This window comes from Vigna umbellata, chromosome 8 (genome assembly GCF_029865625.1).
Source record: "Vigna umbellata cultivar VRB3 chromosome 8, Vumbellata_1.0, whole genome shotgun sequence".
Lineage (NCBI taxonomy): Eukaryota > Viridiplantae > Streptophyta > Magnoliopsida > Fabales > Fabaceae > Vigna > Vigna umbellata.
The window spans coordinates 40524157-40550465 of NC_142172.1; the positions used below are offsets into that span (position 1 = coordinate 40524157).

At 31.7% G+C, this 26309-nt stretch overlaps 3 protein-coding genes across 3 annotated transcripts; 1 reads left to right on the forward strand and 2 right to left on the reverse strand.

The window, feature by feature from the left end:
- Window positions 1-108: 108 nt before the first annotated feature.
- On the reverse strand, window positions 109-4884 carry LOC148194682 (putative WD repeat-containing protein C25H1.08c). The gene is made up of 11 exons (XM_088095737.1): window positions 4754-4884; window positions 4359-4530; window positions 4109-4153; window positions 3744-3863; window positions 3451-3596; window positions 3154-3301; window positions 2972-3055; window positions 2461-2576; window positions 1511-1575; window positions 681-771; window positions 109-572 (listed from the first exon to the last, which is right to left on the reverse strand). Exons 2-11 carry the CDS (start codon window positions 4486-4488, stop codon window positions 348-350), a joined length of 1170 nt encoding a protein of 389 aa, XP_087951863.1. The 5' UTR covers window positions 4489-4530; window positions 4754-4884; the 3' UTR covers window positions 109-347.
- Window positions 4885-5732: 848 nt separating this feature from the next.
- On the forward strand, window positions 5733-7900 carry LOC148194683 (uncharacterized). Its single transcript, XM_088097691.1, has 4 exons — window positions 5733-5836; window positions 6157-6328; window positions 6575-6715; window positions 6841-7900. The coding sequence occupies exons 1-4, from the start codon at window positions 5745-5747 to the stop codon at window positions 7510-7512; spliced, it is 1077 nt and encodes a 358-aa protein (XP_087953817.1). The 5' UTR covers window positions 5733-5744; the 3' UTR covers window positions 7513-7900.
- Window positions 7901-11533: 3633 nt separating this feature from the next.
- Window positions 11534-18285, reverse strand: LOC148194684 (somatic embryogenesis receptor kinase 2-like). The gene is made up of 11 exons (XM_088097002.1): window positions 17770-18285; window positions 16320-16452; window positions 16117-16188; window positions 15325-15468; window positions 15101-15172; window positions 14942-15013; window positions 14752-14864; window positions 14178-14309; window positions 13753-14094; window positions 12607-13001; window positions 11534-12118 (listed from the first exon to the last, which is right to left on the reverse strand). The coding sequence occupies exons 1-11, from the start codon at window positions 17852-17854 to the stop codon at window positions 11804-11806; spliced, it is 1875 nt and encodes a 624-aa protein (XP_087953128.1). The 5' UTR covers window positions 17855-18285; the 3' UTR covers window positions 11534-11803.
- Window positions 18286-26309: the final 8024 nt, after the last annotated feature.

Genomic DNA, 26309 nt, shown 5'->3' on the forward strand with positions numbered 1-26309 from the left:
AGAAGATGCCGAAGCATCTTTTACAAGATTCATATTTTGTTTTCCGGTCCATGTTAACTTGAAAATGTGAACATCCCTATAAAAACATGTAAATATAATAACACGCAATTCATGAATGGACATCAAAGCCAATAATATGAAAACGATGTAAAACAATCGAACCTTTTGTTCTAAATTGGCCGGGTCCAGGAAAAGCTTATGTTACTACAGTTTTTACTTCCAACATAAAAATAACAATATGGCTTGTGTACAGTAACACCACACCTCCAAGCCAAGCACATAACATAAAGATTTTTGCTTTGATGATTGAGAACCTCAATCCTACGCAATGCTACAACAGGGATTGGTTACCGAAAATTTTCAACCTCAAAAGCACAAGCTGTTCCATCAAGCGAGGCCGAAACGAGGTAATCCCGATTAGCAGACACAGAAAGAGACTGAATGGCATCAGAGTGTCCCTTTAATGTTTTTACACATTCACCAGACCGGCTATCCCACAATCTCACCTTACCATCCACACAACCAGTAGCTACATATGATGCGCCGAGCCATGTCAAACATGTCACTCCATCCTGTCCACAAGGCAAAATTCCTTTAAAGCACAAGATATAAGCCAGTGTATGGTGAAAACAGACCAATCTAGTCTCTGAATGCACAAACAAAGCAAGATTACAACAAACCTCGTGCTCACAGGTGGCTCGGGGTATTAAATGCTCTATATCCCAGATGATCAATTTTTTATCCATGCTTCCAACTGCGGCCCACGAATCACTATCATACAATTTCAAGGAACAAAATTATTGATTACTTAAAGCAAATTTAAGAGAACAAACTATTCAAAATTCCACATGTATAAACTATTCATATTTGAGCAAGGTTTGGATCATTTTGCTCTCTCTTATTCCTCGGAAATAAGTAGAATAATTTCTTGAATTGGTGTTTCTACTGTAACCAAGTAACTTCTGGTTCAGCTATGGTAAGTCCAATAAATTCATGAGGCCAAGGCCCTCGGTTTTCACTCATCTTAATAAACTAACCCTATTATATTATGCCTGTCATCCTGATATCAACAAGGGCACGTTTGTTTCACAGTATCATTGTTTTCCCAATAATCCTATTCCTTGGAATATTATACCCAGGAATGATATTCCTATAACCGTGTCTGGTTGGTATTCAATAATTTTAAAAAGAAGTAAAATTCAGTTATAGCATATAAACAGAAAAATAAGATAAGAGAGAACGATGTAGTGCAAATAGGTAGTTATTGTGGCGATAACTTCCATCCCACGGGAATACGCAGTCTAAAATGTGAAGGGGTCATTTTTTTGGATGTAATGTTATCAGCTATATTTTCTTAATCATCTAACAAAAGTAGGAATATTTATTCTCATCATCATCATTGTCTTCATCCCTTTCAGAAAACCTTTCCGTCCATTAAAATTTCTATTGTACACATGCGAGATTGCACATATAGATAGAATATGAGAAGTCTCTTAATCGTAATACATACCTTGGTGAAAACCCAACACACTCGATGGAATCTGAATGAGGAGCAAGGGCATTATTATCAACAACCTGTCAAACAGGAACATGTTTCTTAGAGACAAAATGGGACGCTAATAAAATCTGTAGAATGCAGATACAAACAGACAATTAAAAACGGCATAAAGTGGCGAAAGTGTAAGAATTTGCTGTCATAAAACAGGACAAGATAAGATAGGCTACAGAATTAAGGACAAAATTCTTAGAAAACTTTGGTTCCTCCATAAAACACAAAAATAGTAAAATTGAAGACCTCCTTAAGAGTCTAGCTAGGTTACAGACTGCCTAGCTGAATTAACTAATTACTCAATTTCCAAACCCAAGTCCACCAAGTAACTATTATCCGTGTACATTTGAGCATGACAAAGATATACCAATATCGACCATGTATATTGGAGAAAGGATGGCAGCTGGTTTGAAGTTAATGTCGAATTAAGCTTCAGACTATTGTGAACTTTAAATTAAAACATAGGTACAATATAGTCCAAAATTAGTCTTGCTATTCGCTCTATGATCTGATTCCCATACATGTTCATATGATTGTTCCCTTTAGCCCTTGACAGGAAAGAGGAAATTACAAGACAACAGTAGTCCAACAAAATTTGTTCTTCAGTCAAATCTTTATAACTGATATTGGAGGCTATTATTCTTTAAATAAATGCCAAGATATTTAGCATCAATCAGTTGATTAGAGATTTTACCTCGAATTTCTTTTAAGCAACTATTGTCCCAGACATTTTCAGCAACATATATAACTTTAAGTCATAAGCCACAAATTTTAGAAACATTATCAATAGTCAAGACACAGCCAAAGGCTTCTTAGAATAATGAGACATACCCGAAGGCAAAGACATGAGACAAGACCAATAGACTAAAGAAAAGGGTGCAGTGAATATCAAATGCAACGAAAAGACATACTCTTCCTGTGGTAATATTCACAATATGAACAGATCCATCCTTAGAACCAGAAAGTGCGAGAGTTGAAGTTGAATTTATTGTCAAGCATGTTAACCCCTCGGTATGATATGGATGGCCTAAGCAAACTCTAGAAGGTTATCAAAAGAAAATAGAAGAAAAAAAAGGAAAAAAAAAAGTTTGCAGATGACAGGAAAATTATTAGATTTTTGTGAAACTATCATGATATGATGTACATCAAGTTTTATCACAGGAATGGTGTCCCTACTTTATATAAGAAAAATAGATAAAATATGCATGTGAAGTTGCTTTTAATTGATTTTAAAAATTGCTCAAACTACATCCTATCCTTTTTTCTAGTGGAAAATACAAGAATATGTTTTCAAAATAAAATAACTACAGAGAGTTGCAATGCACAAACTATTTAGACTGGAGGCATGAATAATCGGCAATATGTATTACCGGGGAATAGAAAGCAAACACAATAAACACAAATAAAGAGCAATTTACATACCCCGCACAACATGAGTGCTTTCTGCACTTTTTGGATTCCATATTCTCAAGGTTGCATCGTTAGATCCAGTGCATATTATTTTCCCTAAGGTACCAAGTAAGAATAAACAGAAGCGTGTAAAATTATATGGCACAAATAACAACAATTAACAAAAAATGCACTAAGATGAAGAGAAATACTACCATCAGGAGTAAAATCGCCACAGCTTACACTATCACCATGACCAATAAATGTATTAAGTAAGGCAGCATTATCAGTATTCCACATCCAAATGGTAAAATCCTCAGAACCAGCTAAGAGTATATGTCCTCTTGGATGCCAACTAAGCCACTGAAAAGTTTCATGACATCTAACTTAGCAACTATTTACAACAGGGAAAAACAAGAAAAATAAGGGTGGATTTTTCTTTACATTTCTAGTTGATATTGTCTTTTACTAATAACTACAAAATAACATCTTGTTTTGACTAACAATCTCACCTCAATGCCCCCTCCAGGACCTTCAAGTTTTTTACCTTCCAAATTTCCTGATACATCCCAGACTTTAATAGTTCCATCTAAGCTTCCTGATGCCAAACGCTGTCCATCATAGCTAAAAGCTAAACTAGATACAGATTCTTCATGACCTGCACAAATTTAATAATAACAAAAATCATTTGGATATTCAATAAACTGCAAGTAACATATCTTGACTTTACCAATTATTGTGCAACAGCACTAGTCCTAAATGGAAAGATATCAATTCATAAGTAAACCTGGAGTCATGCAAATACCTTGAAGCTCAAAAGCCCAATCTCCTTGGCCAATCTTCCAGAGAAATCCTCTGTCATCACCACCACCAGTAGCCACTAGGGCTGCATCAGTTGGGCTGGAGGCAACTGAGTACAACTCCCCTATATAAGAATTCAAGAAAACAAAGAAAATACCATAAATTCCCTGGTAATACATTGCATACATAAAATACACGACTTCAAAATTTGAAAAAAGGAAAATAATAATAATAATAATGACAATATATTGTCAATAAAAACATTGAGGAACGTCTACTTAGAATCCAGAATTTGACCTCAATCTAATTAAGTCTCAGCAGAACAAGGATACCTATGCATAAACACAAACAAAAAAGTACAAAACTTACCTGTATGAGCGGTGAATTTGTGCACAAAATCAGCATCCTCATCCTCTGAAACGGTTCAAAAGAATATCACTATCAAATATATTATCACATACAAAAACAATACATCTAAATTCTGACACAATGAAGGTATAACAACGAAAATAACAGTTGAAAATTTTCACATAATAGAGAAATAATACACAAGACATGCCACATAGAACCCTACTAATATTGAAATTAAGGATGAGAAGGTTTTACAGCAATTCCCTACCAAGTTCAGAATCATCATCAGCGTCAGGAAGATCTTCATTATCCATTTCAACTTCATGGATAATGTCAGACTCGTCAATGAAAGATGGTTCGTTATCGTCTTCATCATCATGGAAAGGTGGATAACTCATTGTCTTTGCTCAATTGTCTATGAAATATTTTCAATACTCAACCTGAGAAAAATCAATCATTATCATATAGCTTCTTTCTTTGTCCAACCAAAATTAAATGCAAAAGTACCTTTAAGGTTTAAACTTGTGAATAATCAATAAGTACGGACCATTAATAAGTATACATCATAGAAGTCACAAGTAAAGGTGAATTTTAGAACTTAGGCTAATGTAATGATATGCAACTGATAAAGAATAACGGAATTTCAAAGCTAAGTGAAATTACCGGAAGAAAAGGGATAAAGAGAAGTGAATCTTTGGTGAAGACTTCACTAGTGGTTTGCGTGCAGTTACTTGCTTCTCTCACTTCTACAGCGACAATGGAGGGTGCTAAATGGAAGACACGAAAACGGGTCGGAGTAGGACTGTCAAAACGACCAAACCCGCACCCGTTTGACCTAATTAGTCATAACGGACTGGACCGACCCGGTCTATCTAAAAACTTACCAATCTAGTCCGGTTCGTTTAAGGAAAAAACGACCATAAGGATTGTTCCACTTGAACCCCCTTATTATTAAATACACCTTAATATTAATGTAAGAAGACTAAAATATTGTTCTCTACCTGAAACGGTTTGGAGAATAGAACCTCTCTCGCAATAATTGATATGTATGGCATGTTTTATTCATTTATGATTACCATTTGTATGACTCTGAGAATACGAAGTAAGAACAGAAGCAGGTGAAGATGTGGATGTGTTTGATGAACATGAATACTACGCTTCACCCCATTCTGGTTTCTTGCTTGCTAAGCAAGGGTATCTATCTTTAATGAATTCCCATTCTGTTTTCAGTATTCTAATCCCTCTGCTATTTTCTATCTACACAGCTTCATTCTCACCATGCCAAAACTTCATTGCTTCTTCAACAAAGCCTTTAAAGCCTCCAAATGGTACTTGCTTCTGTCTCCTTCATCTGCTCCTCCTTTTTATTTTTGTCTGTTGAAGCTATTTGTTCTTTTCCATTTTCAGTGCAACCTTGCTCAAGCTCACAATTCCTCGTATAAAGTTGCTTAGAAACAGAAGAGAGGTTCAGCTAAAGCAGATGCGAAATGACGTTGCTATGTTACTTGAGGCTGGTCAAGAAACCAAGGCTGTTATTAAGGTATCAATAATACCCTTCGCTTCCACGCATGTATACTGTTTAATGTTTCTGTTTCAGGATTTTCAACACTTTTCCGCATGGTGTTGCTCATGATGGTATTAGGTGGAGCATGTTATGAGAGAGGAGAACATGGTGGCTGCTCAAGATATCATTCAAATCTTCTGCGAACTTATTCTTGCACGCCTTCCCATGATTCAATCGCAAAGGTTTGCAAAAGAACAAAGCAACCATCACACAACATGCACATGCATTGATAAAAGTCAACATTCCAATATAAAAGCCTGTTTTTGATATTGGTAAGAGGAGCAAGAACGGCATATATGAATGACCAACTTGTTTTTCGATTTGTTTGTTCTAAACAGAGCAGTTGTTAAAATGTTATATTTTGCATTTAGTTTCATACATGCAAAGGTCTCTTGGAGTTAACACTCTAGTCTGGCTGAGGACACACATTATGGATTAATAATTTGAATGAACCAATGTAATTGTTTTCAAGTTAGACATCTGATTTCTCAATGTTGTTCAGGGAATGTCCCCTTGATTTGAAGGAAGCAATATCTAGTGTATGTTTTGCTGCACCAAGATGCGCTGATCTGCCAGAGTTAATGCAGGTTCAGTCGCTATTTGCTTCCAAATATGGAAAGGTTTTTGTATCTTTAGCAGCTGATGTCACCCCTGACTGCAGTGTCAATCGCCAGGTTCCATGAACTTTTATCTTGGAAAAAATTTGCAATCAAGTTACTTGTATCCTCTTCGTCACAATGTAAATAATAACATTTGCATGTTTATTCAAAAACTTAATGTGATAAGATACACATTAAAATTGGAAACATATGCATATAAACATAAAATATACTCAAGTGATGATTCATGCTTTAATATGTTTTTACAAGTTGAGCTATTTTCTTCATTGACATTATGCTCCATGTGAACTACAATGGCAGTTAATAGAGCTGTTGTCGGTTCAAGCACCTTCAGAGGAAAAGAAACTCAACCTTCTGAAAGAAATTGCTGTTGAGCATAATTTAGATTGGGATCCAACTGCTTCAGAAACCAAGTTCCTTAAAACACATGAGGACTTACTTGTAAGTATAGCATAGTATTACTATTTAGGATTACTAGCCAGATGAAAAATAAGATGACTATGGCATTCTTAGTTTATTACTTCTTTTTCTCACTTCAGAGTGTTAACATGTTATCTCCTTATCAGAATGGCCCCGTGAAATTTTGCAGTCAATGTGAGTCAAAACTTCCTCTTCCTGAAGAAATACACAGTGAAATTGATCTTCACTCATCAAGCCAATTTGGATCACTTGAAAAAGATAAACCCCATACTTCATTTGGTAAAAAAGAAAGTAAACAGTGCATGTCTTTCAAGTCAGCTCCCTACTTGTCTTGGACAAAAACTGAAGCCAAACTAGACTCACAGGATGTGTTGGCTGCTGCTGAAACTGCTGAAATCCGTAGTACAAAGCATACCAAGAAAAATAGAGCAAATGTGCCAGATAGCAGCTTTGAGAATCCATTTTGTACAAGTGTTGCTAATAAATCTGAAACAGAGAAGGAACATTTCACTGAACAAAATACTGCAATTGACCATGATGGTGGTGTCATAAATGATGTGGAACATGAGCATGCCTTCTCATGCTCTCATTCATCAAGTTTTTCTTCGTTTGATACGCCCAAGGAAGACTCTGGTTCTTCCCTACACAATCAGTTTGTACTCGATGACAAATCCCCTCATCAGCTTAACAGATTGCCTTCAGTGGATGCTTACTCTGATTTCTCATATCCCAACTTATTCACCTCACAAAACCCAAATATTGGATTTCATAATTCAAATAATAGGCATTCTAGTCAAGATTGTGACAGACAATTCTAATACTACTACACATTTTTCCTTGTGACTTTTAAATTGCTCGGGAGTGTGTATTGTACTGCTGCATAAGTTATTTGGATTTTTGGTCGAATTAAATACATACTATGTCTGTCTTTGCCGTATTTAATTACCATATCAGGAGCATAAAGGCAGTCTAAATTATCGTATGCGATTATTGTAACCTTGATACAGATTATACTATTATGAAGTATTAGTATAGTTTATTTCTGTGCTAAGTTTGCAGTATGTTGTAACTGGAATAAGTCATATAAGGGACCATTAATTGCTATTTACTGATATTCAGCAAGTAGTATCTTTGAAGGTGTAAAGTGTTATAGGCTGCATATCAACATAGCTCTGAGAGGCAAGGAAAAAACAAGCACAACGTTCTCATTTTTTATGTTTAAACAGATTGCAATCACCATGTTTACCGACAAATCCCAATGCACCTTAACTTGTACCATCTAAATATCTTCTATTTTCCACAAAGCTTTTATATGCCTGAAAGACGTAGCATGAAGATGCACGTTTCTTTTTATGAAGATGTGAAATGGCAAGAAAATTACCTTCCCTTCCAGATTCTGTTGTTTTCTTTCTTTGTTCATCTTCATTCCAAAACTCTCAATCACTACAAATTTGTTGCAAGCAAAATACTATCCCATGTTTTCTAACATCATCTTTGATCAGTTCCAAGCCTAATAGTAGTCATGAGAAAAAAATTTAAACTGTCATATTTACTTTCCCTGTATTTTGTAACAGGAGGCTGCATACTGCATGGTTCCTTTCTCTCTAAATTTTTTTTATTAATTGAATTGCATGTGTGGTTTACATGTAGTTGTATGCTTTACCTTTTTTCTTGGTGAAGTTAACACTGATAGCTACCCAATGCCAATAATCTTTAGGTACAAGAAACGAAATATACCAGGCCAATTATAACTACCTACAAAGTTCACACTGTCTATGTTACTGTTCAGAACAAGGCCAGATAAAGCATCACTTTACAGTGGTATTTATTACATAGTCTAATGACTTTTGTTTTCTTCTGGAGAATAAAATCAGAGAAAATAATTCTAGTACTTCACTGTCTAATTTGCTGGTAACCATGACCAAATGGCATTGAAAAAATCACTCAGTGCTTAGTCAAACCTAGAGGAAAATTCAAGCAGAAGATTTGCTGTTGAACTGAGGAAGGGACCTTATGGTGGCATGTTCATAGTGACTGGTCAAGAGTCACTGTACATGGGACAATAATTGTGTACTCAAGGTAGCATAGTGCCTATGCGCTGTGGATCTAAGACCCTAAGTCACTGAAGACAAATCAAGTAATATATTTGTGTTAGGTTTCACTCAAGAGATATAATATCAGGCCAACTATATAAAGGATTAACATTATTCTTAATTAAAACTTTAATATAATGAGTTAGCAGGTTTTCATCTCATGTTTCACTCTTTCAATTCTATTCAATGTAAAATTTAAAATCAAACTTGAATTCCTAATAATCTGTATACTCTCAACTGTAAACAAATCTATAAAACAAGGTTCAACGAGTTCAAATATATAAAACTAGAGATACAGAGTAAATTGTTTTCAAATACCTATTAATAATATACACGTAGGTCCACCACTGGTGCTACCCTTTTTCTTAACTTGATGCAGATGTGTCAATCATATTGCGTAAGCCTTTACAGTTGTCCTGTCTCTTTAAATAATCAATTAGTTACACAACATTTTAAAAATTAACTAAGTTTTTATTTATTTTTGTGAAGCATTATGGTGGAAGAAACATGTCAAGAAGGTGTACATAGAATTTCATAAGATTGGAGGGTCACCAATTAGTGCTAATACTATCAATTTAAATGGTCAAACTGGTGGTCTGTCTCCCCTTCTCAAAATCAGGTATGAATCAATATTTTGTTTCACAAACTTGGTTGTTGTGGCTTTAATCGATTTGGTTTGGTTTTTACATGTCACAAATCATTATCACTCTAACACAAAAGTACTTTATAAGGTAAGTTTACTTTCTCTGTGAGTAGTAAATGTGCACCAAGTCATTGATAAGTGACTACATTTGTGTACCTATAACATTGACCTCAACTTTTAAATGCAGTACGAGTGCCTAAAAATGGCTGGACAGCTATTAGATTCAAGGGTACCAGCATGAAACACCTTCTCAATACAACAACAACATTAGTTTCTCACTGTTCTTCATGCTAAGCTTTTCTTCTGAGTAAGTTTCCTTTGACATTTGATTCTGCTTTTTATGCTAGGATTTTGATACATGCAGTGCCTGCTTTACCGTTTCTGTCGTGGGAAATAGCAATAATTTGGATAAACATTTTCTCATCTCAAAATCTTAAATTTCTGAATTTTTTTATGTGATGTTTAATTTTATTATTTGTATGAAAAGTTAAGGCTTGTACTTAGCCATGATTCTATGGGTGGCATTCGATTAGAATAAAGTATGAGTAGGAGTTTTGAAGGAAACTGAATCCAGTTTTCTGATTTTTGTCTTTGCATTCAACTTCATTATAGTCATCCATGTGGTGTCTTTTATACGTAATTATTAATCTTAACACACGTGCATGTTGAATGGACACGATTGGATCTCACACGGTGTAGACATATGTTGTCGTCTTTATGCGTGTTCTTCATTGACTTTTGCATGTCATACATGCACCTATATATATCACACCATTTTTTATTAGAAACAAATCACAGCATAGTATTAATGATTGATTAAGAAATGAGGTTTTTTATATACCTTATCTTTTAAACACCGATTTAACATGCATTAGTGTTTTATATTCCTCTTTTAATTATATCATATTTTTTTTCTTTTATTCTCTTGCTAGGTCTGAAATAGGTTTTTAAGTGACTTGAAATTGTTTTTGTTACTGAAAAGTGACAAATATTATTTTCGTGTGTGTGTGTCTATATATATTCAACCGTTAAATTATAATTATATATTATTGCAGTTTAATATTAAACAAAAATAATCAAAGAATTTATATTACATTTTGAAAAACATACATTATGATGATTAAGATATTAAATAATTTTATATTGATAAAAAAATTGTAAATATGATTTGGATAAAAATAATCTAACAGTGAATTTCGAAAAAAATGCAATAAGAAGAAAGTGTTATATTTGAAAAAGAAAACATAAATTAAACTCTAATTCATTATTGTTTTTGTTTTATATGACAATAGTTTAACATGAATGTTTTGAGAAATTCAATATTTTAGATAAATTAAGATAAGAATTAAGACTTTGGAAATTTAGGAAAAAAATAAAGAAAATTAGCCATTGGAATAAAATAAAAAAACATGTACCTTTATTTCTGTTATTTTGATATGATGTGTCAAAATTATTTAGATTGAGTAATTTATCAAACATATTTAATTAAATTGACTAAACTTAAGAAATATTATTTGAAAAAAATAATATAAAGCATGTTTGGCCAATAAAATATATATTCGTTTAAATTCCCTTTGAAATCTACTAAAATTTTGAAATTATTACCACATTAAGTAATGTAACAAAGCCAACATGGTAATCTTTTCATTAACATTTGGGAAAAATATATTTATATCTTTCCATGAAAATAATTTTGTACAAAAAGCCAGTGAAAATATTTTAGAAAAAGAATTAGTTACAAAATATTCCCAAAACATAGTTTCCTTGGAGTGCTAAAAAGTCGACTTGATGGGAAACAGTTTTTCAATTTGAGGTTCTTTAAAAACATAAAAAATTCTCATCTCATCGTACAATAAAAAAATTCCTGTGTATTACGGACCACTTCCAAAAATCATGGCTTCAAATTTTTGTCAATGTTACTATTTGCATAATTTGGTGAAAAACTTTAACGAAATCCACATTCAACATAGGTTTTCAACAAGAACGATCTGAATAAAATGCAACTCCCGGGGCTTTTAGGACTACTAGTACAATCATTCAAAACATGGATGAGCTGAGATAGGGTATATAAGCTATAGATTGAAGGAATATGAAAGAAGGGTGTACAAAAAGATTAAGTGGCCATTGTTTCATCTAAGTAAAAATCACTTCATCAAATACAGCAGATGATACAAATTGCAACTTGACAAAGCGACCCCTATGCACAAATGTAAATGAATATAATGCAGCGGACTTACATGAGATTAATCAAGAGGATATGGAACTTGAAAGAACCAAAAAGGAAAATGGAAAGAAAACTTATAGCTAAAAAACAAGTCATAAATAAATCCATTCTTTTCTTTTTTTTCTTCTTAATTTACTACTGTGCCAAGGTCACCTTGGACCAGATAACTCAACTGCATGCAGATTTTCAGTCGAGTCGACAATCCAATCAGAATTGGGATGAGGGGCCAGCTCCACCTCCTGCCGGAGAACTTCCACCTTTTGCCACTCATCCCATCTCTCTGCCAACCCATCACCTTCAAGCATTCTCACCACTTCTGACATCTTTGGTCGGTCCATAGGGGAACCTTGTGTGCAGAGCAGTGCAACCTGGATTAATTGTTCTACCTCAGCTTCTATGTAATTGTTTTGTAGATCAGGATCAACCAACATTTCAAGCTTTTTCTCCTTCAGGAGTCCTTTTACCTGTGAAAATATTCAGCTGTATTAGATTTACATACATTACATTACAGAAAAGGGTACTTTTAAACAAGGAAGAAAGCTTGTTTTGGAAAATACATAAGCAGATAATTCTCAACTAGTCAAACAAGTAACAACAGAAATCAAAATATAATCGAATACTTGTGATTCTTGCCTTTGCCTAGCTGAGATGCATACTTTACCGAATAAAGAAATGTCAATATTCTGAATCGTGCTTGGAAGAAGAATAGTGATCTTAGTTTGGATTTGCAGTATTATATATTTATTGTTTTATAAGTTTTAACCATATTTGCATGTCAGATATATATCATATGCAATACACATATCTTATGCACATCATAGATGGACACAATCATTCTTCCTAACAATAAATATAACAATAACTGGTACTCCGGCTATTCATGAGCTGCATGAAAGTAACTGCGTGATAAATAATAACAGAAACACAACATATACTTTCACGCTAAACATACCCAATCAAGCAGCATAACATCGTCGTCATTTGCAAGCCGAGCAAGGTCAAAAGCTCTCTGTCCAGTGATCAGCTCCAGAAGCATGATACCATAACCAAAAACATCGGTTTTCTCTGAAGATTTACCAGTGGATAGGTACTCAGGAGCTATGTGCCCAATTGTGCCCCTTACAGCAGTTGTCACATGGGTGTCCTTGTAATCCATGAGTTTGGCCAATCCAAAGTCCCCTACAACAGCCTCAAACTCTTCATCCAGCAATATGTTTGCAGCTTTCACATCGCGATGAATAATCTTTGGATCACAGTGATCATGCAAATATGAAAGACCCCTTGCAGATCCCAAAGCTATTCTTTTCCTAGTTGGCCAATCCAGGGGTTCTTGATGTGGAGGACGCTCTAAAATAAAGAATATTTGAATGATTAAAAATACAAGGTGGGCCAAGGATATTTACTTTAAGCACAGAATGCGTGCTACTATGCACACCTTGGGATTTCTTCCAGTTTGGCAATCAAGCTAAAAAAATAAAATTTCCATAAAACAGCATAGATTTTTTTATATCTTTACTCTATAATCTCTTTTTGCTTTGAGCATGGGAATTAAGGAATAAACTTTCCCAATAAATGGCCTATTAAAATGATAAAATTGAGAATATTTTTCCAAGCTGAAGGATAATAAATTTAATAATTAAGTTAATGACAACTAACACCTGGTTAAACAATATAAAATAAATATGGACAACATCCCAGACTCTAAATGGGTAGATGACATTAAGAAGTTAAGAGAATAGCTAAGACCAGTTAAGATTTTAGACTTGAAGAAGTCCTCAGGACTTTTACAGCTACAGGTTCCTTTTTAAACCACAGGGAGTAAATGTATATTTTTTACCAAATTAACGGAGAAAAAGTGCATAACTTGTTCCATTTTTTCACCATTCCCAATAGAACATCCCACGGCTTGACCACCCAACAACTATACTACTTTCATAAGTTTATGCTAAAGTAGAACTACGGGGAAATGGTAAATAGGACAATGAGAACCCTGTTCCATTCAAGATGGGGAGGGGGAGAGGGGCAAAGAAAGGAATGAAAGAAATAAGAGAATCAAGGACTTGAACAACAGCTAAAAAAAATGAAACAGAAGATCTACCTCTTAAGCATGAGGCAACACTTCCGTTAGCCATGTAGGGATAAACAAGTAGCCTTTCTGTTGGTGTCATACAAAACCCACGTAGTCGAAGGAGATTTCTATGCACAGCCATGCTAATCATCTCTACTTCGGTCTGAAACTGAAGCTCCCCACCAGGTGTGCGTTCCTCTTTCAACCGTTTCACAGCCACTAATGAACCATCTGCCAACCGTCCTTTGTACACCTTACCAAATCCTCCCCTCCCGAGAATGTTCTTATTGCTGAAAGTATCTGTTGCCACTTGCAGTTCTCGTAGAGAGAACCTTTTAAGCTGTCCTAGATGAACTTCAGGATCCTCTTCAGCTGCAAACATACGCAATCAAGTCAAATTATATTCTTTAAACAAGTTCAGAAACTGTTACACTCACTGTTCAAGTATGGCTCACCAGGCACATCAAAGAAAAATTCTTGTGGTTTCCTTCTACGCCACCAGGCAAATGCAATTGCAGGTGCAGCAAACAATAGAGCAGCACCAGCAGCAACTCCTCCAGCTATTGCTCCAGTGGCACTATTACCTCCTGAAATTAGATATAGAGGAAGGTTGGATCATCACTGTTTCTTCTATCTTTATGTTTAACATAAACATTAGTATATAAATATAAACCACGTAGGAGCAGCAATACAACCAAATCTAGAGGATATTACAAGATATGACTGACCAATGATTTTCAATTCCAAATTGGGCCAATAAAGAATTTAATCTTCAAAACTCCACATGTTTACATAAAATGCTAGAATCTTTTCCAGAGAACTGGAAGAGATCTTAAACACCACAAGTGAAAAAAACAAATTCAGTCCCATAGCATGACTAAAAATATTCATCTACACAGGTGCGTCTGTATGATGGTCAGCAAATATAAGACACCTTTATTATAATAAAAAATTGAAACAGCCATCACCATAAGTTTTGTAAAATCACCTTTACAACTAAAAGATCAATTGCAACAGAAGGAAGATTACCTGGGGCAGAAATTGGAGGTGGAGGAACAAAAGGAGGAGGAGGAGAAAATGGAGGAGAGCCAGGACAGGGGTGCCCAGTAACGGGTCCACATAGATCCAAGTTATTTGCAAAACTGAGACAGGAAGCACGTTCAGAAAAAACTTACATATCAAAACCAATATGACAACAACACAATTTTCAGTACGAGACCTGATAGGAGTGAATAATGAGAAGGAGCCATTATCGGGAACCACTCCTGATAGATGATTATTAGACAAATCCCTACACGTGACACAAATTGAGGGCAAAACATAAGCACCACATAGAAATAAAAAAGAGAGAAATACATGGCGTATTAGTGGCACTTACAGAACTTGGAGAGCAGTAATATTAGTCAGCGACATGGGAATAGGACCTGACAAGCTGTTGTTGTTAAGCCGGCTATCCTTAGACATAACAGGAGAAAAGAATTAAGAACCATACGGATATTAAAATCCACAAGATTGCAAACACCAGATCAATCTTTTACCCTTCAACAGAAGAAAAACAAAAACAGCTGTTTACATAATAAAAAATTCAGAATCTATACTCACAGGAAACGCAATTTTGACAACTTGCCCAATGAATCTGGGATTGGGCCAGTGAAACGGTTTAGGTACAGATCCAAGCTCACCAGGTTAGTAAGATTCCCCAGGTCACTTGGGATAGGGCCAGTAATGTTATTGCTGTACAGTTCCCTATTATGAAAAACAATTTATATCAAAAAGTTACGAAGATAAAAGAATACTTAAATCAATATTAGTAAAATAAGCATCTGTCAAAAAAACTAAATATTTCGTGGAAATTCAATAATTAGATTCAGGAGCACCCCATATTCTGCATAAGTAAAGGATAGAGTTAAGGTAAAACAAGTTATTGTTTTCTCATGTTTCCCTAACAGATAAAAAACTATCCATTAGGTTGACTTGCATAGCAAACTTAAACATTAGAACACCATGTTCCCCGAAGTAATATTCATATGAATAATCACTCCATTGAAACAAGACAGATAATTTTAAGTGAGGATGGGGCAGCACACAAATAAGCATCATTACCAAGTCTAGCAGTCTAAAAGAATTATAAAAACCAGATGAAAAGGAACAGAAACCACATATTATTGCCAACACACAACATGACCATCCAGCTGGATATTGAAGATTCAAATAACCACTACCCCATTACATCATGAACCAACTTGAGAATCACATTCAATAATTTATAATCACATGTCCAAATTAAACAAGGAAAGTTAAGTCAAAGTTGTCACTTCACTAACAAGGCCCATTCAAAATTAAATTACAAAAGAATAAAAAATCATTGGAACATCAAATCAAGTGATAACATACAAATACTGCAAATTCTTGAGCTGACCAAGCTGTGGAACAAGTTGACCAGACAAAGCAGCATTCCCCAGATCACTGACATCAGAACAAAGTAAAGATCAAAAGCAACCATTAGAGAAGTCGTCCTCAGTTAACAGAAACTGTTCAGACAAAATTAACATATATGTGACAGATATGTGACAGATATCAAGGAACGAGCAGCTTACACTCTGATAACACTATTATCATTGTTGCATGTCACATGAAACCATGTACATGGATTGACGAGTGTAGGATCCCAACTTTGCAAAACATTGTTAGGGTCCTGTAAATTAGTCCTCAGACTATGCAAAGCATCTCCTGTTTCAAAGCACGAGCGCATGCAATCAGGTACTTTAAAGTTCAAAATAAACATGTGTCAAATCCACACAGATGATTTTTTCCAGTAGTAAAGTTGCATGATAATGTAGTTAGAAATTTGCACAAAAGAAAAATATTATACCACAGAGTTTGAACTAATACACGTCACGCACACAAAAATAACAGGATTGAACACACTTCAATCACTAATTAATGCAACACGACAAACTCCTGTAAACAAAAAATTACACTTCAAGAGCATACCATATAGGTTGGAGAAATACACTTCAAACACAAAAATCCTGATTGAAAAATACAATCGGGACAGGCACAAACATGCGCATAGGAATTACATTGCAATAAGATAGCATGTAGACAGATTGGAGCAATAGGCGTTAGGTTCGAGTTGGAGCAATGCACTTCAAAGCGCAAAATCAGGATTGAAAAATACAGAGAAATTCACTAGTTAATACAACCTAACAGGCACTCGAGTGTGCATAAAAATACACTTCAAGAACATATCACAGATTTAGCAATACATTTCAAGCACAAAAACAGGATTAAAAAATACAGAAATTCACATATCAATACAACACACGACAGGCACATGAGCGCCCAAAAAAGCACACTTCAAAAACATATCTTATTGATTGGAGCAAAACACTTTAAAGCTCAAAAAACACTACTCAAAAACATTGAGGAGTTCACGAGTTAACGCAATAAGACAGCACACACAGACACGTTTCGGTCAGTTTGGTAGATTATAACACAGAATATATTCTAAACTGTCTAGTAGATTATAACTAAGACTTTATTGACCAGAGAGGTGAACGTAATCATAAAGGTCAAAAAGGTCGGGCACATTCCGTGATAAATACTGTTACTACGCATAGAAGTAATAATTCAATACTTAATTTGAATTGGGAAGAGAGGGCCAGCAAGAAGGCATTGTCGTAAAATGGCACTCATCAATTAAGAGGAGAAAAATCTTTGAAGATTTGTTATACCAAAAATAAACAGTGACAAAAAAGATTCCATAGGGTCACTTAGCTAAGGGAATGAAGATGGATTAAACACCCAAAGAGAGTAGTGCCAAAACAAGACGAGTCTCCTTCATGAATACACAAACCCCTTCATATCCAAGAAGGAAACAAAAAAAGAAAGGAATCTTCTTTACCAAACTAAATAAAATCAAGGAAGCAAGAATCAAAAGTCCAAAGAAGCTTGAAAACAGCTCCCTCTTTCGGGTTTTGTTTAACGAGGCATAAATAAATCATCAAACAAAGAATAATTTGACTCCATGCAAGCATTACAAACCTTCCATGTTAGCAGAAATCAGGCATAGTGGATGAATCAACAATATCCAACAAATGAAACTCAAATCCATCAACTTTCTCTCCATCAACCTATGTACTCAATAACTTCAGATCCAAACAAGACCTCCCACACCAATACACCATCACAAAAACACCCCAGCACTCTTCCGCCACCACCACTATAAATACAAACTCAAATGAACTCAAACCCTAACTCTCAAATCTCCGCCATTACCACCAGCCACACTACACCCACACCCCGATCTCACCAAAATACGCCAATTTTCGACAACTCCAGAGACTCAAACCCAGAAACACAAAACAAGCTCTCAAAAACTAAAAGAATCAAAACATTTTCCCTTCTCTTCAAGTATATGAAAAAATAAAAAACTTTTTTTTTTCCACTTTCGCTCTAGCTATCTTGGAAAGGAAAACACAGATACTGTTTCTCTTTCTCTCTCTATCTCTGTCAGCTGGTGAGAGTGTAAGATTGTTATCTTTTTTGAGTGAGGCGTGGAGTGAGAGTGTAAAATAGATGGATAGAAAAAGAAAAATGAAGCTGCCCGAACGGTGCTGCCCCCTGCCCTAACGCAGTCAAAAACGCTCTCGCGCGAGATCGTGGAAAGTGACGTGACTCTAACATGGAGGGGCAAAACCCCGTTTTTTGGTCAAAATGCGAGTGAGTTTTCTGGGCCCAACATTACTTTTGTTTTGAGAGTCTGCCACATCACCATTACTTTAATAAACTCACTTAAATACTATTTTATTTTTTATAAAGTAAGTTACTTTTTTAAATGGATGTGTATTTTGAAGACACTTAGAATTAATTCTCTTTGATTTAACAATAGATATTTTTAATTATTAAAAAATAAATTTTAAGTGTAATTTAATTTTACAAAAACAATCTATAAGTTGAGTTTTAGTCTAACATATATATTATAAATTTATTTTATTTTTAGTCAATATAATATTTATTCTAACTTAAATTAATTTGATGAGGATGGAATTGTTTTTTTTCCAACCTGACACGGTTTTGCAGTCATTAAGATCGATTCCTGCCCTTCAACGTGCCTTTGATTAACCCTACCACTAGGAATGGTTCATGCAGCATCTTTTGTTGTTTTCAGCTTAAAAGTTTCTGAATCGGTTCTGAATATAGTTAAAATAAATATTTTAATTCTTTAATTTTAAATGAAGTATTAAATATCAACCATAAATTTAAAATAGTAAACAGCTTATACCAGGAAACTTTACTGTGTGGAACAAATATTTGATGACTAATAAATGCATGAGCAAGTAATTTTAATGACATCAATGGATGATTATTTTAACTCATTCTATATTAACATTTAATAATGCAATAAATCTTAATTAACTCAAATAAATGGAATTAATAAAGCTTGTAGCCATGAATGTGTGACTCAGTTTTTATCGACTTTGTTTTCTCTTTCATAGTTTCTTTGAGTAAAACAAAATGCAATTCATTAAATTACTCAAAATGCAATTCATTGAATTACTGGTGTCTTTTTATTGCTGCTATGAATTATTTATTTATTTTGTCTTCTTACCCGAAGAAAACAAAAATGCATGCAATTGTATGTATTACGCGTGATTTGGTACCGTTAATATCACTGTTTCTATTGCTTCAATGGTTGCCATTTGTCATTCGCCATTGGAGCATGCAGAGGATCACGAGAAAGCAATGACGAAAAAACTCATCGAATTTTCCTTTGAAATTGTTTGGCATGACTATGCATATTTTGTTTTAGGTAAATAAGATGCTTAATTTGTGGTAGATGCAAAGTTAGATTATTATATATGATTTGTTAGGTTAGGAAGAATAATAATCAACTTAGAATAGAAAAAATTAGATATTGATTGAATAAAAGGGGTAATTGGACACGGGTCCAAGAAGTAACTCAAACCTTCTTTATTTTATATTTATTAAGGGCCCACCTTATTTTGTATATTGTTTTAATTTGTATATATTTTATTGTATTTCTTTATATTGTCATTCAATTTTTAAATAATGCTATATTTAAAAATATCGTCATAACATTATTCTTGTATTTTTAAATATAAATGTGACAAATATTTTAATGATGTGTTTAGTTAATGTGTAATGGACAATTTATCTACTGCATATCAGTGACGATGATTGTAGTGAAGATGTTTGGAGTACAATTTCACTTTAGATTACAAATGTTGAATAATACCAAACAATACAAATAATAATAATAGTGTTTCTTACTTACACGTACTTACACAATCTTGGAAATGTGTTGGCTTATGAGATTTCAATTTCATGCGTCTTAATAAAATTAAAATAGTCAAGATTTTGATGGTTTGTCTGATAATTATTTTTGAAATGTAAATTCAAATTCAAAATAATGTAGTGATTAAATCCTTAAAAAATTATAGCATAGGTTAATATTATTTAAATTAATTAATGTTAATTTTGTGGATCAATTTAAATAAATTATTCTTGAAAGTGTTAGTTTTCTAACATTAACAAAAGTGTTTTAGAAATGAATTAATTATGTTAAAGTTTTCGGGTAACATTAGAGAACTATTAATCTGTGTAATTTAAACAGTGCATAAAAGCAATAGGGGAAAGTTGAGTGGAATCTCTTTAAGGCATTTGATCTTATTGCAGCAGCTAGAAAGCTTGTAACAGTATTTCTTTCACTGAATGATGATAACACATTTGACCACTCTTACACATAAATACAAAACATTAAAATAGCTAGCTTGTGTATACATGAAATTATATGATATGATATGGTAGGTACCACACACCGTGGTACTTTAGGTTTCTATAAATAATTACTTCAAATTTTCATTTCCTCTTTAACACAATAAATACAATCATATCGGTACCTTAGATACCAATTTCAACACTCAGTATATATTTTTTAAAATATTTAATCTATTTTTATCCTCATTTGTAATTTCTTTTTAAATTTTTTAAATGGTAAATATTTTATTGTGTTTTTTATTAACTGAAATACAAATGCGCATGACTTAAAGAACAAAGCAAAGTTTTATTTATTTAGACAAATAATTAAAAAATAAATAAAAAATTACATATGAATTTTGAAAATATGTAATAATACAAAATTGTACACATAATAAAATTTTAGAGTTTATATATATAACAGTAAAATGCATTTGAATTACATTTGGGGTGAAGGGAACAATGTGTTGTGAATGGAAGAATGTGAACTATGGAAACAAATTTCAATCAACCTTGTGAGTGATGAGGGACCCCAACCAACCAAAATTTGCCATTTAACTTATTGCATTCTTTATGCAGTGCCAGTTAATTTTGGACACTTTGTTATTTCTGATTAATTAAACATTAAATATAACTTCGATTTTTTTATTTAAATGCACACCTTTTCCATATCTATGAAAGATTGTCTCAAATAGGATAAATTGTTTTGTAGTTCAGTTTTTACATATTACTAATGAACTTGTACTTTAATGCTCTTATCAATTTTATTTAGATAATTTGTACAATGATTATTATAAAATTTAATAAGTTTTTTTACTATGTATTGTAACATCAGTTCCAAATTTTCTTTGAATGATTGGAAATTATATTTTAAATTCAACTTTATCTTTGAATTAGATAAGACACGAAAATAATAGGAGGTTGAGTTGACATTAATACAATAATATTAATAATTAAATTATATAAAAAATAAAGTTAAAAAAATATAATATCATAGTTTAATAAATTCTATTTATAAGAATTTGAAATTCAAACTACACATAAAAGTTAAATATTTCATGATAATTAATTTCAAGATTAAATAATACATAATAATGTCATTTAAAAATAATAAAAATTTAAAGAAAATAAAAAATATATTTTATTATTTGAAATAATTAAAATAATATTTTCTTAAAAAATTGTAAAACAGAATTCTACTTCTAAACCATCTTATAGTTCAAATAAATTTAGATTCTAGTCCATCATTTTTTCTATTAAAGTCTGATTCAATCCTTATAACATAAATCTGTACTAATTATAGAAATTCATTGGGTTTAAAATATGAATGTATATTTTTTCAAAATTTAGAGTTTTTCTTTCTATGATCAAGAAAATGTTGTAAACCCAAAATGTTAAATTACACTATTAAGACAGTCACATAACATGCAAATTTAATCATGCTTGGCTTATATTTTGATAATAATAATAATAATCATTAGTGTGAAGATGTGTTGTTGATTGAGAACACACAATTTACCATAAAAAATGTTTCCCTGCTACATCACTGCACCAAAAGGTCTAATTCATCTACTTGATGAATGTATTCACATTATTCACAGTTAAAAATATATAAGTAGATGCCATGATTACACTCTTTAACCTTTTCATTTCTAATCTGTTTTTCATTCTTATTTTTACTTATAAATATTTTTGTATTTTTATATCTGTCCTTTATGGATTGGTGTTGAATAAAACCCATGACTATTAGAATTATGAAAATAAGTCTGGGTGCAAATTAATATGAATATAATTAAAATGCTCAAATTAATAAATCTATTTTATTAAATGATTGTGAAATAGCATATACAACAACCATTATATTATTTAAAAATTATATTTAAGATTTTTTCTAATTGATGTATAATATATTATTTATGGAAAATAAACTTAATTAATGTATCCATTGCTCATGTGAATATTTTAAGTACATGGGAAAATGATGGCGTGTGTTTTATCATCAAAATTTCATAAGGTATGTAATCCGTGTTTTAGATTGGTTAAAAATATGAGAGATAAATAAATTGTCTTTCTTTTAACTAATATCTTATTCCAATATGTAATTGAACATCCGATGTTCACTAATTTTTTTTAGTGATCTCTTAATTTGGACAATTCATAGAAAATATTTTAAAATAAAATTAATATTTTAAATTTTACAAAAATGAATAAATATCAAATATTTTATATAGAATGAGTGATAATATGAAGTTATGTAACCTTAATACGTGACAACTTATAAAATAGTTTAATGATAGTGGTGATTTTAAGAAACATTATAATATTTTAATTATAAACGGTTACATTATAAAATATATGGTTACTAAACTGAAGTTTATTTTTATAAAATTACAAATTATTTTAATTTTTTTTATAAACTTTCCATTGTTATTTTTCTCAAATTTTTATCTATACTTTTTTTTGTTTAGATTTAAAGATCAAATACAATAGAATTAATCGTGACAAAGAATTATATGTGTTCATTCTATAAAAAAAAAAAAGTAAGTATTGTATCTGTTGTTTTGAAGTATTTTACACTGCATGTAGACTCTAGGACTATGCACATGACTCGTGTTCTTGGTAAATCTTTATTGCTACATAATTATAATGATATGTTTATATTTTTAATTAGAGTTTTCTGACAAATTAAATTTTCCTATATTATATAGAACTATAGGGAACATCTTTGAGACCAAGGGTTGTTCAGTCAAGATAAGAAAAGTTAATTTCGATTTCTTGTACTTTGAATTGTGTTGCGGTTGGTTGGTATATTGGTATGTTGATTTTGATTATTGAATCACATTTGGAGTAAATTGGTTTGGTGAGTGAATATGTTTAAATGTGAGATTTGCGATACACGTAGAATTTGATGTTAAGATGCAAAGTTTTTTAATCTAACCTTAAATTGGTTTACATGGCTTATCATGAAATAAATAAACTAAAATTTATATGTTATAGTGTTAAAGAAAGCATGAGATGATGTTTGTGAATGTATTGTACTATCTAAAAGTGTAGAGCAAGATTTCTTTTTGTTGGGCGAGTACCAAAATTGAGTTTGAGAAACATTAAAGGGAGGTCGACTTGTTCAATGAGAACAAAAGTCAAACTCGAGTCTGACAGAAAGTTAAGGGATGAGATCTCGTTGGGTGAGTCTACTCTCATTAAGCAAATAAATCTGCATTTTGTTTCAGTGCTCAACTTGCTGGGTGAGATGTTTACTCACTAGGTGAAACGTTTACTCGTTGATCAAAGGTCCTTTTAGAGGAACTCAGAGCGAGTAATTTGTCTTGTTGGATGAGTCTACAAATTTTTTTGGAATACTTATGGTTCAAAATGTGAGAAACTTGTTGGAAATTGTGTTTCATGGAAAATATAATGGAATTATAAAAAATTAAATCAATGGAATGAAATTATGGAAGTTTTAATTGTGCAATTGTCGTTCTAAAGATATGTCAATGACAAACATTATTAATTACCTTAAGTGGAAATAATCTGAAATCGAGTAGAGCCTAAATGAATGTGAGCAAAAACAATGAAAATGTCAGACCATCTAGTCCCTATTTATAGAAAATCTTGGGTACATGTGGTGCTCTTGTAACCATAAGATCTCACACTATCCGATGACAAAGGGCATGCAATATTTCACATTCCGTGTCAACATTAATAGCGTAGTTTGTGAGGTGTTAACATAGTTCACGATAACATACTCATCCTCGCCAATGATCATATTTTTAAAGGTGAGCCAAGTGGAAATAAACCTTTTTCATTTGTGGTATTTATTCAAGCTTAAGGCTTAAGACCTATGTATTATATATACTAAGCGAACTATACCGATTGAAATAATATAATTGATAATCTAAATATGAAATAGATCGATGAATCTCTATTAAAATAAACTAATTATCTAATTAATTTAAATATATCAGTAATCAAATTAAAACAAAATTAAGTTTTAATATGACCAACTATAATAAAAATCCTTTGAAAAAAAACTATAAACATAGATAAAAGTACTATTGAGATAAAATATCTTTAACAGTTATTTTAAGTATGTAACTGGAATGAAGAAAAAATAGCATATTGGAACATGTAACTAGTTATTTTAAGTAAAATTTGATCCTATTACCGTAACAGTTATGAATATTTAAAGTAATTAGTGATCAACATTTAAGAGTACCGTGAAGTGAAAAACATCTTTCGCCAAATAATAAAGTTGACTTGCTAGAATTGGAAAACCAACTTTAATACAATGAACATTTGAGTACTTTTTCAAGGTCTTAATCACGAAGTCACATTATTTTAGAAATAAGGTCTTCCATGGTGTATTACTTCGTTGAAGGAAATAATAAATTTATATTACTGACTTTATTTAAACAGTAAATATTAAAAACGTTACTATGTAATTACTACCTATTTTAAAGTTACTATATAATTACTAGCTATATAGTTTTAATTTTCAACGCCTCTTGTTTCTAAAATAATCACTATTTCTGTGATATTTTGTTTTTTTTCGTGTTTATGTGAATTTTCTTGTTATTTCTTTATGAATTTTTTAAAATTTATTGAATCAGAAATTAATTTCTTTAGTGATTATGTGATACTGCTGACCTAGATTTTTGTATATAAATTCTCATTACATAAATAATCCGTAACGTGTTAGGGTTTGGCTTTGAATTTGGAAAGGAGTTGTTACATCACATTCGAAAGTGGACAATTTTTCAAGGAATGTTTTACTGTTGAGTGTACTGTTCATTTGTGTCTAAACAAATTTCAATCATTAGATACATGTATGATGTACAACATCATGTCTATTTAAGTTGAAATAACTTTCACCGTAAATTTAGATTCTCTGTGTGTTAGGTATTCTAATTTTTCTATATCTTTTATTTATCGGTATAATTTTTTTTTGGGTTTTCAAAATTTTTAATTTTTGTAATTAAATATTTGATATTTAATTTTTTATTAAAATGATATTGTAATTTTGTTTTGTCTTTTTTTTTCACGTATTGACATTTTTTGTGAGTAATAAATAATATAACAATTAATACAGTGTATTTTTTATTATTTTAATATTTTTTTACAGTAAAAAAACCTGGTATGGTATTTTTTATTAGGTGAAAGGCAAGAAATAAAGGAAAACAACAAAAAAAGAGTTAAATAATATAAATTAATTAAAGTATTAATAGTTATAATATTTTTGTCTTAACTTTATTTTCATTGTAACGAATACTTGTACAGGTGTTCATATATAGTATTTTTCTGTTTCAATATTAATTAATTATTTTTTATAAAAAAAAATTCATAGTAAAAAGAAAATATGATATTATCAAATATTTAATATTAAAATATACATGATCTCTTTTTTAATATAAAATATTTAGAAAAAATCATAATTATATATATTAGGATGCTAATTAAAATTTAATCGAAACTAAAACATTTAGTAATTTTGTAAATGTTAATAAAACAAAAAAAATTGAAAAGAAAAAGAAATTGAAGTTAAAAGTTATTTTAAATGTATATATATTTTCTTTCTCTAAATTTTAACAAAAAAGATTTTTTATACATTAATAAAAACTATTATATACCAATGAAATGGTATAAAAAACAAAAAACTAAACTAATAATAATCAAAATTTATGATAATGACATTGAGTTATTATATTATACTAAATAAAATGTCTTTTGTACAATTTTGATGATAAAATTACACTTATGAATGAGTTATAAAATAAAATTAATTACAAAAAATAAATAAAATAATA

What these genes read in the sequence shown, in the direction of transcription:
- LOC148194684 (XM_088097002.1), bottom strand. Translation starts at nt 17,854, where the DNA reads ATGGAGAGAAAGTTGATGGATTTGAGTTTCATTTGTTGGATATTGTTG. An exon ending in ACCTCCAATTTCTGCCCCAG is followed by an intron (nt 14,310 to 14,751) that starts GTAATCTTCCTT and finishes ATCTAATTTCAG; the next exon opens with GAGGTAATAGTGCCACTGGA. An exon ending in TGTTGCCTCATGCTTAAGAG is followed by an intron (nt 13,002 to 13,752) that starts GTAGATCTTCTG and finishes TCTTTATTTTAG; the next exon opens with AGCGTCCTCCACATCAAGAA.
- LOC148194683 (XM_088097691.1), top strand. Translation starts at nt 5,745, where the DNA reads ATGAGAGAGGAGAACATGGTGGCTGCTCAAGATATCATTCAAATCTTC. An exon ending in CCCATGATTCAATCGCAAAG is followed by an intron (nt 5,837 to 6,156) that starts GTTTGCAAAAGA and finishes AATGTTGTTCAG; the next exon opens with GGAATGTCCCCTTGATTTGA. An exon ending in ACTGCAGTGTCAATCGCCAG is followed by an intron (nt 6,329 to 6,574) that starts GTTCCATGAACT and finishes CTACAATGGCAG; the next exon opens with TTAATAGAGCTGTTGTCGGT.
- LOC148194682 (XM_088095737.1), bottom strand. Translation starts at nt 4,488, where the DNA reads ATGAGTTATCCACCTTTCCATGATGATGAAGACGATAACGAACCATCT. An exon ending in TTGGGCTTTTGAGCTTCAAG is followed by an intron (nt 3,597 to 3,743) that starts GTATTTGCATGA and finishes AAATTTGTGCAG; the next exon opens with GTCATGAAGAATCTGTATCT. An exon ending in TGAATATTACCACAGGAAGA is followed by an intron (nt 1,576 to 2,460) that starts GTATGTCTTTTC and finishes CCTGTTTGACAG; the next exon opens with GTTGTTGATAATAATGCCCT.